At 41.5% G+C, this 14,480-nt stretch overlaps 1 protein-coding gene across 3 annotated transcripts in view; it reads right to left on the minus strand.

The window, feature by feature from the left end:
- fng (Fringe glycosyltransferase) overlaps positions 1–14,480 on the minus strand; it is a 126,217-nt gene that overhangs the window by 58,891 nt on the left and 52,846 nt on the right. For all 3 annotated transcript variants that reach the window (XM_069110380.1, XM_069110379.1, XM_069110381.1), the window contains one exon: positions 11,442–11,601. In XM_069110380.1, the coding sequence (XP_068966481.1) occupies positions 11,442–11,601 (160 nt within the window). The remainder of the gene's footprint in view (positions 1–11,441; positions 11,602–14,480) is intronic.

Genomic DNA, 14,480 nt, shown 5'->3' on the forward strand with positions numbered 1-14,480 from the left:
CTCTAAATTTGAGAGTGCTAAATTTTAACGTTGAGAATTTGAGCTCGCGAGCTTGAGCGCGCTAAATTAAATCGCCTGAAATTCGAAAATTCCAAATCGTGTCGTCCTTAATTCGAGCTACGTTCCATCAATAAATTTGGAAATTCCAGACCCGAGCCTTGAAAATTTCCGCTCTCAAACTTGAGCGCGCTGAATCGGGTCACTGTAGATTTGAGATTCCCAAATTTTAGCTTTGAAAATTTGAACTCGCGAGCTTGAGCGCGTTAAATTAAATCGCCTGAAATTCGAAAATTCCAAATTCTATCGTCCCTAATTCGAGGTAGCTTCGATCACTAAATTTGGAAATTCCAGACCCGAGCCTCGAAAATTTCCGCCCTCAAATTTGAGCGCGCTGAGTCGGATCGTTGTAAATTTGAGAACTGCCAAATCGATCGTTATTAATTTGAATTCGCGAACTCGATCGCGCTGAACTAACCTACCTTGGATTTGAAAATTCTTGAAACTCGGCTGTTCCTCTCGGTTGCACGAGATAACTCGGTGTAACGGGGCTAATTATCCCCTTGGAGGGACGTGGAAGAAAAAAGACGGGGCCGTGCATCTAGTTGTCAGCGCTGTGATTGCACGATTTTCTAGATCGTACGGCTATACGTGCACATGTGCATGCGCGAGCACACAAGGGCCAGTGTTTCGTAATCACCGGTCGATTTGACGGCGGGTAATTGAACGTCGAGAATTTCTGGTCTAACGATATAATAGGCACCGAGCGATTGCCCGGCGAAGACACGTATACCCGGGGCTAATTTAAATCCCCGTGCAATAACAAAAGTCGCGGTGATTATCGGACCACCGCATTCTCTGTCCACTCGAGTCTTCGATTATCGCCGCTCCAGGGAAACCAATTGGCCCGATTCCAGCAAACACGGTACAGCCGTTCATAAGCGTTAAGTCTCGTGCAAGACGCGATAATTTCGTTTAAAATATCAAGGAAACGATTAATCGATTTTGCAATCGTGCGAGGTAACGATGCGAATGGGGCAACGTGATGAATCGACTCTCTCGGAAGCTACATTGATCAAACTACGCTTTCTATTAATTTCTTATTTTCGTTATATAAGTAGACGATTAATGTCCAATTTTTACAAGACGAATGACTAACTTCCACGAGCTCGTTCATCGCAGAAGCATCACATAAATAACGATAAACGACGAGATAAATTTGAAAAACAGAACTACCGACTCGATTAAAGTAAGCGATGTCGACGGACAACAACAGGTAATTTTTGTAGCCACGATAAACGTCAAACCATGTGACGATCCTCGAACATTGAAATCCTTCGACAGTAGAACGAAACAGTTAATTCAGAATAGAACGATTCAGACAATAATTACCTATCTCTTTATCCTGATACTCGTACTCGAGACTTCCTCGCTGTAGTCTAGCTCTTCCCGTTAGTGTGCTAATGTTCAGAAATTGGGATGATCGCGAAACAATCGACGCATATATAACTTGCATTTCAACGTTTAAGTGGGTTGAACCGTAAATAAGCGAAGCTAAAAACAGCTTCGAAACCGAACTCCGGCATGACTAAGAGATCTCCACCCTCGCCATGAACGCTCATTCACTCGTCCAACCGCTCCAAGCTCTTCTTAAGGTGCACGTGCACAGCCTCTAGGTTCGCGAAGAGGTTCTGAAGATAGCGAGAACAAGGAGGAAACTCGACCGAAAGAAGATGAAAGAGAGAGAGAGAGAGAGAGAGACAGAGCGGTCGAACGAGGAATAGGTTAGAGGAGGAGAAGGGTAAGGTAAGTATTTCTCGGGCAAATATAATATACGAGTACGCGAAGGCCCCAGGGAGTAACGTCCACCATACCGAGACCATAATCTTAGCTGGAAGATGGTACCACACCCATGGGGGGTCGGCGGATAGGTCGATGGTGTTGCTGCAGAAAGCAGCGCAACCTAGCCCATCTTTTGCTCGTATGTATCGTCCTGTCCACGACTAAATCCTCGAGAAATCCCGTGCGCACCTATTTCTATCTTTAATACGTTCACTGCCTCGTGAATTTTATATGTAATACGTTGTCCTAAGAGCCGCCATAAATCGAAATATCAGAGATCCAGGATAACAGTTATTTTTTTAGATATTTTTTAGAAAGAGAAGATAATAATTTTGAAAAAATTAATTTTTATTTCAGAGCAAGCCAATTATCGATAAGTGTCAGAGACATTTCGCGAAGAATCAAACGATTGAAAAATATTCGTTTTTAATTAACCAATATCGACGTTAATGATTTTTTCTCGTTACGTTCTTCGACTATCGTCGATTGTTGTTAACGTTAACGATAATTAGTATTCGTTGACGATATTACCTATGTAATTTATTAAGCTAAAAAGCGATTTGAAGATATGCGAATAAACGTTCTTCGTTGTACGAGGAACGAGAAACATAGAACTACCATACCAGTCAAATTGTCTGGTTTTACAATTTTATTGTAAAATTCTTGTAATGTAATGACTTTCGCAACGATAACTAAAAGAATAATATAACGAATTTTATTTCGTTTTGTATGTATTGAAACTAAAAATAATTTTGTATCAAGGCTACTGATACCAATACCAGTGAAAATGACTGGTATTTGTCAAAGTGTAAAAGGATCCTGCAATCTGTTTATCGAACCCAATTAACCAGTTTCCTCGTTTTGTACAACTTGCCACACGTTTCTAAAAATTTTGCTGCGTATCATTCGATACGATGATAACAGTTATCAGGAAAATTGCGGATCGATCGCTAGATCGCTGAATGCTAACGCTAGAAATACCACGCCAGTGAAAATGACTGGTTCTACGATTTTATAAATGTGTCAACCCTCGTTTAGGGATCATTTTAGGGATCATCGTTAATAAAAATGTACTACGTGACATGGAATTGCTTCCGTAAGAAAGTAATAAATCAATAAATATGCAAATATTCTATTATTGCGTATTTTTCAAAGACCAGTCATTTTCACTAGTTTTGGTAGAAATAGCTTGCGTTAACTATCGGTAGTTCTAGCGTTAAATAACGAGGCAGTTGATGTCGCACTTTTCCCAGATGCACATAGATATTCGGTGCGCGAATATCGGCGACAATTTCTCGCGCAACAGTTCGATCTTTTCTGCTGATAAAGAAAAAAGTCATCTTGCAGTCACGTGGTGAATTGCGCGCACGTTCACCTATGAACGAACCAATGCCCGTTTCGTAAACGACGAAACTGTCGCCCGACAAATTGTCGTCGACGCGTGCACAGCCTTAAAGCAGGGACCTCGCCTTTCGTCATTTTGGAATTCGTCGCTACGAAGCAAACCGTCCAGCCGCCGGCGATTTTATTATTTTTCTCTCCAAATTCGCGAACACGCCGCACCATTATCGCGTCGCGTTTTTTCCATTGCATCGAGACCCTGCTCTTACGATAAACTTATACAGGGTATAAATTTCGTTCGCGACTTTGTACAAAAAAAAAAAAAGAAAAAATACGAAAATCGCCCGCAGCTACGAGATTAACTACCACGTTCAAGTGGAAATACGAAAGCACCTGCGAATCTCTACGTCATAGGTCTACGTGTAAATCTGTGAAGCTTCGTAATCTGCGGCACCGCGAGTTCCGCAATGGTAGAAACGCATTGATGAATTCCACGGAATGTTGGCGGGAATGCGAGCGGAATAGCGGAAAACGGGAAGATTCGTGACAATGCCGAGAACGAGATTCGTCTTATTACGTAGTCTGTGTTATCTTATTTCTCGAATTATACGCGAAGAACGATCGTTTCGAAGAATCGAGGCACAACTTGACCCAGTTCTGTTCGACGAATCTCTAAGAAAATTGTACGACGTTCTGGCTTTCTTCGTGATACTCAAAATTCCCCCATAAAATCGTCAGGTCCACCGTAATGACGCTAACGATCGTAAGACCACTGGAATCGTCTCAGAATTCGTCGATTCCTGCGAAACATCTTTCTCGGCCTGTGAAGCTAAATTACAGGTCTGGAATCGCGAGTAGAGCCAATCTCCACCAACGATCCCTTGCAGTTTTAATAAAATGGATACTGCCAGAGTAGTAGTCTACTCGTGTAAGAGAAAAGGGGAAGAAATGATGGAAACACGGTGTTCGCGCAAGCTACGAGGATTTAAACGATTCACGAAAATGTTTATGATAGATTTATCGTGAAGAACGTATCATCGAAATATTTTTTTTTATCTTATTTATTAAAATCTACAATCAATTCTCGCATTGAGAATTTTCAGTAATTTTTTCTGGCGTGGTGCAGTGACATGGCTAAATATTTATAATAAGTTAATACTTATTACAGATAAGTATAAGAGCGGAATATTTATCGAAGAAAATTTGTGCATATCGTATGCGTTGTAGAGAACATTTAGAAATTTCATTAGTCCGTTAATTTCAATTCTTCAGACGCGATTGTCACGATTATATCTGTAGGAATGTTATATTACAAGTTAAGAGAAAACAGTATGATAAATACAATATCGTTGCACTCTCACAAAATCGAATATAATACCGCGTTTCGCGTATTCGTTTCTCACTAATTCTACGTCACAACGACACAACGAACTTCACTCGACCACGATAAACTCAACTCTGACAGCATTTTCCCATGCTCATTTTTTCCCTTAACAAACCTTGGTAACGCTCGCAACACTCTTTGACAACATTAACATATCTTGACAACGTTTATAAATAATTACCCCTCACGCCACGTCCTTTCCTGACGTCATACCATCCCACATATCGATAAAATGAGAAATTTCCCTGAAAATCTATACGAATGCACGTATTTATTTATTTTAGCCTGTATATAGAAATTACATCATATTCATTGCAAACGCGTACCTACCAAACGGATAATTCACTGTTTAAATACTCTTCTGATCTCTACAAAACTACTATATATTTTTCTTTCAGATTTGTTCCAAGCTTAACCAATAAAACCGTAACAGTCGAGTTTCGTGAAAATGCCAATGAAATTTCAAAATCTTTCGTATAGGGCGCATGATATATTCGTGAAGAGTACCTACGCACAGGTGTTGGAATAATTTCGTCAGCCTGTGCATACTCGTACCAAATATCTCGTACTTTCTATATACAATTTTCAAATTTAATTCTCCGATTTCTATATCGATAACGAGTTTACAGAAGCGTCTTATACTACTTTCGTGAGCTGTAAGTGGGTTACCACGCGACATATCGATAGCCGACCTCGGCTGCTCGATCGACTTTCATAGAGGGTTCTTCGTTCGTACAACGATACTGGTTCGACTGGATCGTAAGAAGGCTGAATGAAGAGGAGAAACAGGGTTGAAAAACGCGGAATACCATTGGAGAAAGAGAGAGAGAGAGAGAGATAAAGAGAGTAGAGTATCCCTTTATCCCGGCAGTGTCCGCCGAACAATGTCCATTCACTGGAAACGGGCCCGCGGTCCCATCTTCTCCAAATATGTTGGCGATAAAAGCAGAATAAAACGGCGAGACACGTCTATCCCCGTTCTCATCTTCCGTGCAAAACCTTACGTAATAGTCTCTTCCTTCTATAAACCGTACTTTATCGAAGGTAAATCGACGACCTCAAGTATGAAAATTGTGTTAGATTTATTTCTCGGTAGTTTGCGAACGAGCTTGAAAAGTGTTCCATGATAGAAAACAGATGGATGAAGAATGAGCGGAGTAGAATCTTGGATAGAGTCGAGTCTTTTTCTTCTTTTATTTCTTTTTTTTTTTTTTTTTCTTGGAGAAAGCTGAAAGAGTTAATGCGAAACTGCGATTCCAGGTTGTAGGAAAACTTTGGAAAATCTTCGGCACGATACGACTTCCAACGAGATTACGTTTAGTCTAATTAATTCAACGCTGGTTTCTCGAGCAGAGAACATCACTCGATACGAAAACGTATGATCACGGAAGAAATGCAATAAAACTTTGTGTTTGTTAAATATGGAGAAAAAAATCTCTCGTTAAATAAAGAAATATGTTGAAAATGATAACCTGAGTTTGCGCTAGTTGTAATAAATAGTAAGTAGAAGATAGTTCTGGATACGATCGATAGATTTAATCGATAGGTTTAAGATGTTCTTTTGTTTTTATCCCTAGTCCATGTAAGAAAGTGCAACAGAGGTTTTTCGGCTGAGAACAGCGCGATAGATTTATCCAAAGAATAAAATAATAAATATTACGATCCTACCTCTGAATACAGAAATAACAACAAAATACGATAGCTTCGATTTTCTGATTTTTACATCGCTTGCTGACTACGTAACACATAGGAGAAAAATGCGAAGCCTGAATATAAACCAGCACCATGAATAACAAAGAAGAATAAATAATAATACTATTTACTGACTAACGAACAGTATACTCTATAGGTATATTTCCGTAAGAAACGAATAATTCAACTCGATTAATATTCGTCTACATTCGTAACGTTACTCGTATAGTTATCGTAAGAACGTTAATATTTTTGAAACGTTGAAGAAGCTAATAAAGAAATTCAAGTGCAAACATCGAACGATATCGAATATTAAAGCTGTTCGTCTCTAAAAGACGAGAAATCCGACTTATCGCGGGACCTTGCCATACAAAGCTACTAAAAAATCTCGTTTCACACTTTCTCGCGGATACTGCGGTTTTTTCCACGGTCGCTTCGTACCTTTCTTGTCCATAATTCAAGAATAAAATAATCCTATGGACGTTCTAATTACCAACGCAAATATACGACGAACGTTTATTGCTGGCGGTCGGACACGGATAACGAACGGTCAAAAGTCGGTGGAGAAAGGGTGGGGTTTGGGAAAATGAAAAGAGTAGAGCGATTAGGGCTTAACGAGCCGAGGACTCGAGTAGAAATCAGAGAAAGAGAGATATCTAACCGACGCGACGGTTGATGAATGGCTGCGATCGGTCCTTATAAGAAACGTTTAATCTCCTCTACTGCGGAGGTAGAAACGAGTCCTCTGACTCTCGGAAGATTTATCGTTTCATCCGAAGACTACCGGTTTCGATTTTGTTTCCGTTTTACCAACTACCGCCAAATATTCGCTCTCGGAGGCAGATTCATCTGCGATTCGATCTGACTCTTTCGAAACGTTAGATCATCGTCCGAAAAGTTTCTTTCGTTTTATAAGGAAATAACGGATGCACAACATTTTTCGTTTTATGTTATTTTATATTATTTTATTTACGTATGATCCATTTTGCCCTATCAAGATAAAGATCGCAACGTTTGACAGATTAGGTTTCACGTTTGTATAAAGATGCGTCGTTGTGAAAGAGGTGTCTGTAAAAGAAAGACACTTTTCGGACAACCTAATGAATAGACTATAGACATGGTTTATGTAGTCGTGGAAAGCTTGAAGATACAAGGATTTACGAGGCTACAGGAATCTCTGCTTAGGTTCTGTTTCTTTGACTACCACGGCAAAAATGTATCGTTTCCGGTTTCACTCTATTTTGAACGAAAAATTCCAAATTTATGCAACCACTTGATAAGGGCTGCTGTGAAACAACAACGAACAACTATTCTTTCGCTTCTCATCGCCTCTTGTTGCTGCACGCTGCAAAATATTTCCAACAGCGACATATAGGAACATTTGGTGCACGCTGAAGCAACAGCGAGTTTTTCAAGAAGCATGAAACAGCGATAATATGCTCGACGTTGCTGCATGTTGCTTCAAAGCGTGGTTCTAAATCAAAGTCATATCGAACGGAATTAAAGTTGCAAAAAGGATTAACGTCCACGAAGAAGATTTTCTTTTCTTCGATACACCATCTTAATTATTTTCTTCTCCTTTCTTTTAATTTTTTTTTCTTCTTCCACCGAATGTCCAGGATGGAACTTGCATTCGTGTAAGAGTGGAACGGAAAGCAGAGAACTAGAAAAAAAACTAGTTACGTCGAACGAAACTCGCTCTATCCATGTAAAATATCAAGCATCTCGAGATTCGAAGAGAAAGCCCTGCTTTCCTCTTCCTTACAAACGATTTCCTCCTTCTTTGGTCGTCACGGAAGACAAGCGACGTCCCGGAGACTCGTCGTGGCAGCGACAGACGGATCAAAGCCGTTATTAATTTGTCTAAGCGGATGATAAATGTAGGAGAGGAGTTTTTTCCAGGACGCAGCCCCGTCGATGGGCCACCGCAACTTCTGACAACGTCGATCCTTTTATTTCTCAACCCCTGCCCCTCGATCTCTCACTCCTCCGCTTCCTCCTCGCTGCTCGTTTCTTTTTTTCGGCAAGGGAAAAAGGATTAATGGGCTTATAGCATGACACTGTCGTCGGATAAGATCACGGGCCCCGTTTTACCTGTCTGCTGCCGGGACCTCCGCCGATCATATCTCGCGGAATCCAAATCGCATCTTGTATCTCGTGAGTCCGCTGGTAAGACAGGCCTTTTATCGATTTTTGATCGCGATGCCGAGGACTTTGTGCCTCGGAGTTAAGCGTCAAGCCACTCGAGACGCGTGATACTCGAGACGTGCTCTCTCGATCGCATCGAGAATCCACAGTGTTTAACGCGTTTCGTGGCTACGACTTTTCACATCAAGATTTCCATCGGATTGTTGTTGTTTCGTGTAATCGATGGGAAGAAATTTTCCTCGGTATTCGAAAGGGTTTTCGTCGAATCGAAGATATTTCGAGTATTCGACGTAGTAGGAAATGTTTTTTGCTGTCCAAAAAAGTTACCCTCGGACGAAGAATATCTTGCGTATTTGGTAGCATGCCATTTTCTTCCATGTTCAAAAACATTTTCTTCGGATCAAGAATGTTTCGTTTGTTCAACGGTAGGGAATTTTCTTCGATGTTCGGAAAAATTCTTTTCGAATGGAGGATATCTCGTTTATTTCACGACGGAAAAGGTTCTTCCATGTTCAAACAGATTTCCTTCGAATGAAAAATATTTCGTTTGTTCAATGGTAGGAAATTTTCTTTAATGTTCGGAAAAATTCTCTTCGAATGGAGGATATCTCGTTTATTTTACAGCGGGAAATCTTCTCCCATGTTCAAACAGATTTCCTTCGGATCAAGAATGTTTCGTTTGTTCAGTGGTAGGAAATTTTCTTCAATGTTCGGAAAAATTCTCTTCGAATGGAGGATATTTCACTTACTTCGCGACGGAAAACTTTCTCCCATGTTCAAACAGATTTCCTTCGGATCAAAAATATTTCGTTTGTTCAATGGTAGGAAAATTTCTTTAATGTTCGGAAAAATTCTCCTCGAATGGAGAATATTTCGTGTGTTCAACAATAGGAAATTTTCTTTGATGTTCGGAAAGATTATCTCTGAATAGAGAATATTTCGTGTATTTAAAGGCAGAAAAGTTTCTTGATTCTCTTTCGAGGTACTCTCGCGAAACTCGTGTAACAGAATATACGTGATACTCAGAGGGTATTTAATCGCGATGTTTTAAATCAGAAAACAACACTATCCTCTTTTAACAGTAGCTTTGAAAAATAATTACAGTCTCGATATCAGTGAAAAAGAAACTGCTAAACTAATTCGTACACAACGCAGGTGGTTTGCAGCGAGAAGCGCAGCGGGAGCTCAAAGTTGAAGAGCAGTCGCGAGCGACTCACTGTCGCATCGTTTGAAACTTTTCGAGCAATTTCTTCGAACGAGAAAGGGAAAAGGTAAGAGAGCCGTGTCAAAAACCCGGAAAATTGACTACTTCTTGATACGAGAAGATTCTCGCGAAGAAAATTACGATTTCACGGTTAGGCACGACGCGATCCACCGGTAAAAAGCTACTTGCAACGTAAAATCATTTTGCAACGTAATACGCATAACGTGTCCTGACCGACTCGAACCGATAGAATCGCAAAATATACGAAAATTTATCGAAAAACAGAAAAGGAAGAAATAGTAAAAAAAGCTCTGAATTGGTTGATTCGAACGAGTAGACTCGAAATCTATGAAAAATTATTGAAACAGACGAGAAAAGAAATAAAAAGATCTCTGTATTACGTGACTCGAACGACAAGGCCTATTGGAGATCTGCAAAAAAATACTGTAATGGACAAGAAGAGAAATAAAAAGAATTTCGTATTACGTGACTCGAACCAGAGGAATCGAGATGCGTGGAAAATTGTTGAAACGAGAAAAAGAAGAAAATAGTGAAAGAATTTTGCACGATAATTTTGATCGGTTTAATCGAGGATATCGCACGCATAAGCGTGTTCCTAAAGAAACTTTTTCAAGGAAAGAAATTTGGCCAGTTTGCCCGACGAACTAATTCCCAGATGGAAAACGTATACAAAGGGTGGAATAAGTATGGAAAATGACAAAAATGGTCACCGGCTGACGCTTCTCTCCTTCGTCAAACTCACCCCCCGAGGCGAGGCAACAACCGTGGATTCGGTTTAAGCTGGCAAACTGGAAAATACGGATACAGGCAGCGGCTGCTTTCTCCCAGATGCATAAATTCGATAAGACCTGAGGATAGTGACCGTAATTCGCTTCCTTCCGCGTCCGAACAAGAAAACGCGCAACAGAATCTCTCTGACGTATTTTTTCCCCAATAATTAGCCTGCGCGTAAAATATTTTTCACCGCAATTTTTCCACTTCTCTTATCGTTGCTCGCGCCAAACCTTTTACTTCCCAATTTCCATATACGTCGAACATTTTTCGCCGCAATTTCCGCCGACTTTACGACCTTTAAATTTCTCCGCGCGTTAAATTCTTTATCCGTCAATTCCCGATATTCGCTTGGCATCGCGTCAATCTTCCGCTCCAACTTTTCTCCACTTTCCCCTCGCGGCCTCGTATTTCGCTCGGCCTTGCACAGCATCCTGCTCGTCCTAGAGACCTCCCGCGACGTACGAAAAAGCGACTTTCACGCCTCTAGCCTACGACCGCCGGTAAAAAACGAAACGTTGCTCATTACCGTCTCCATTGACCGTCACCCAAGCCGGATGGAGCTGATCCCTCGGAGACCGTGACTTACTGTCACGACGAAAATGGAAGAAATTCCACGGTTACGGAGCAACACTGCGGCAAAAAGGATCGACAAGAACTCGTTCGGTTCGTTTGTACTTCGTAGCCAACGGCCAAGCTTCCAAGTAACACCTGCGACTTCCGTTTTACGAGAAAACCGTGTACGCCGCAAGAAACGGGCCGATTAATCCGCGAGACAGTGGCTGATCGATCGCAGCCACTCGAAGGCCGATTTCTATCGGTTAAAAGTGGGTTGGCCCGGTTCGAACGGTAACAGAAATCGTTGTTCGCGTACCAACGATGACGCCACGGTACTCGATCGTTAATGATGGCCCACCCTGTCTTTCTGGAAATCGCAAAAACGAGACGCCGCGAGGGGAAAACTGGTTTCATTTAGAAGTCTTTCTCTTTCTCTCACTCTCTCGCTCGCTACATCTCTGTTCGACGAATTTAAAAACTCACCGGCCGCTTGGAAGGTTCCGGGCCCTGTCTGATGATCTCCAAGGGTGCGGGTATCGAGGGCCTTCCCAGGTACCAATCCTCCCGTGGATTGTAGTTATCCAGAAGCTTCAGCAGGCGTGGCACGTTCACGTAATTATCGTCGTCGAAGTGGCAGAACCACCTGAAACAGAGTCAGGGTATCGCTCGATTTAATGTCCTTGATTCGTTCATCCTTTCGTGTCGATAGAAACGTATCCAGTTTCTCAGACGGGTTCGATTATTCGTACAGGGAGATCCTAATAAAATTACCGTTTTAATGGCACTTTATTATCGATGAGTTTTTCCTTGAAAAGGATCGTAGATGTATAGCGGAGGAGAATTTTTAAAAGGCCGCGTTTACGACATCCATCTATTCGTCTACGTCGAATTAAAAGCTTTCCATTCCTCTCGTTCTTTTTAATTATTTCATCACGTACGTGTGACATTTAATTCACCTTATAATATGTACTCTACTTCATAATGTACATAAAGTAGAGTTTGCTAGTTCCACTTTGCCATGTCAATCTAAACCGAGCGCTTCGACGACTGCGCCTGCTTCTTTTCTATCGGTTTATTATACAAATCGATTAGTTCGTTCGTGTCACATGTACGTTACCATGTAAAATATTAAAGAAGATAAAATTTGTTAGAGTTTTTCCATAACGAGTATAGGTGTCCTAATACTCGTAGTTGGCAATGAAAATCCTGCAAAGTGACCATAGATACTTACGAGCGACAGTGTAGGTATTTAAAAATCGCGTAGTCGTATCGTCGCTCTACTTCTTAACTTTTCTATCTACGCTGGTTCGTAACTGAGAAGGCTGACTTTGAAGTTTACCAAGTTTCGTACTACTATCGATGTTATTGTGAGTTTAATGTTTGTCGTTAATGTGAACTTAATATTATTTTGTACGGACTTAGGACTTGGAAGAACCGAATATTTGTCGCTTTCCGAATGGAATTTTCATCATACCGGGTCGAGTAGAAAGTTCGTTTCGCTTTTTGTCGGAAGATGAAATTGACTGCAATTAGTTGCGGATATCTTCGGTATTGTCTATATAATTCACTACGTTCCGCCGTTAACAAACGCGTGGATAGTGGAGATATCGAGGGGTGACAAAGGAAAAAGAATCGGATCCGATGGAAAGTCGAGTTGTAAGAGCTTCAGTCTTGGAAAGTCGCGGCTGGAGTTCGGAAGTAAACTGTCATTAACGTAAACAAGGTGTTAACAAATAAATTCTCTCTTTTGTTATTTTCATCTTGGATTTCTTTTTGTTTATTTTACGTGACAATTTCATCGAGCGTAGAAGAAGAAGAAGAAGAAGGAAGAAAGGGAAGACGAAGGAACGACGAACGATAGAAAAATCGGGATGCATCTTATCGTTTGCAAAGTGGCTGACATCGAAACGCAATCGCGAACAGGGATTTCCCAGAAGGCAGAGCCGCGGAAGGAGGGCAGAGACGGTGACAGGGAGCATAAACGGTCGTACAAAGCGTACGATAGGCAAAATAAAATGCCTCTAACGAACGGTTCCCTCCGCGGCGCGCCATTAGCGCTACCGGGTGGCCACGGTCGCTCGATACGTACCTGTCGCGAGTAACCGGCATCGTTAATACACCTGAATTCCAGCTTAATGGCGTACCTCCGCTGTACCAACGACAGAAACGACCGAGGCGACTCGGTTCGTATAACGCCGACACGATCGTATCTACCGCGCGAACCGGAACGATACTCTTTCACACTGTGACAATGCGACTGCGGTCGCACGCGGAATAATCGAAGAGAGCGCTCGTACAAGCGCGTTCCATAAGTGAGAAAATTGAAAAACTTTGATTCTTCGATTGGAATATGTTTCAGGGTTTCAACGAGACCACAGTGTAGATTTTGAGGGGAATTCCGCTTCCTAAATCGTTACGAGCACTTTGAGAAGCGTGTTCCATGTCGGAAAAGTTTCTTTCCTTTTGTAAGGAAATAATGGATGCACGACATTTTTTCTGTTTTATAACTATTTTATCGAATTACGTATGTAGTATCGTGAGCTGCTTGCACTGTAGATGTCGCTGCTGGGTACGGCCGCTTTTCATTCTCATTTTTTTTTGTTTGTATGGTGGAAGAAAAATCGGACTCCGTCGTCGGGATTCGAACCCGGGTTCCGAACGTTCGCAACCTAAGGCGCTAACCACTGCGCTGCCGTCGTCCAACACTAATTAGTGTCGAGTGGTGGTATTTGCTATCGAGTGCCGCCACAGGCCTTTTTTCCACGATACTACACGTATGATCCATTTTATTCTATCAAACTAAAGATCGCAATGTGGCGGCTTTCGACGACCATTGGTGCCCAATGTACCATCGATATCCTTACGGTCCTTTCGCCGAATATTCGGAAGAACGCATACGCGGCAACCGTCGCGGACGTCTAACAAACGCGTGCGTAGTGGGAATATCGAGGGGCAACGAAGGAAAAGAATCCGTCCGGTTTTGAACAAATGATTCATTGCGAAGTGCGAAGAGTCTAGCGTAACAGCGAAGCAAACACATTCGAGAATCGTCGATTGTTGATTGTTTGATAAACTTTTTTGTTGAATATCGAAAGTATTTCTTGAGCACTTACATCTAACATCCACCTCAACAACGTTCGACAGATTGGGCTTCGTGTTTGTATAAAGATGCGTCGTTGCGAAAGACGTGTCTGTAAAAGAAAGACACTTTCCGGACAACCTAATAGCTTGTATTGCCGCGTATTTTCGGAGCGACTGAGAAGATTGAAACGGCCGCTGGGAAAGTTCGTTCCGATTTACATCTCGATTCGACGTACATTTGTTGAATTATACAGGTGCCGTTTCATAGCACAACCTTTCTACGGCTTTCGCGCAACTCGAACGTGCCATCCTTCCAGAATCTCTCAGGTTCTTCAATGGAAAACTTTCCGATATGATTTTTTACCAGAGAGTTAAAGAACGAATTTAACAAGTGCAGTATTTTATTAGAAATCAACGATTTTCATAATATTTCGTTCATAG

The sequence above is a fragment of the Bombus flavifrons genome, chromosome 3 (genome assembly GCF_040668555.2).
Source record: "Bombus flavifrons isolate JBK064 chromosome 3, iyBomFlav1_principal, whole genome shotgun sequence".
Taxonomy (NCBI): Eukaryota; Metazoa; Arthropoda; class Insecta; order Hymenoptera; family Apidae; genus Bombus; species Bombus flavifrons.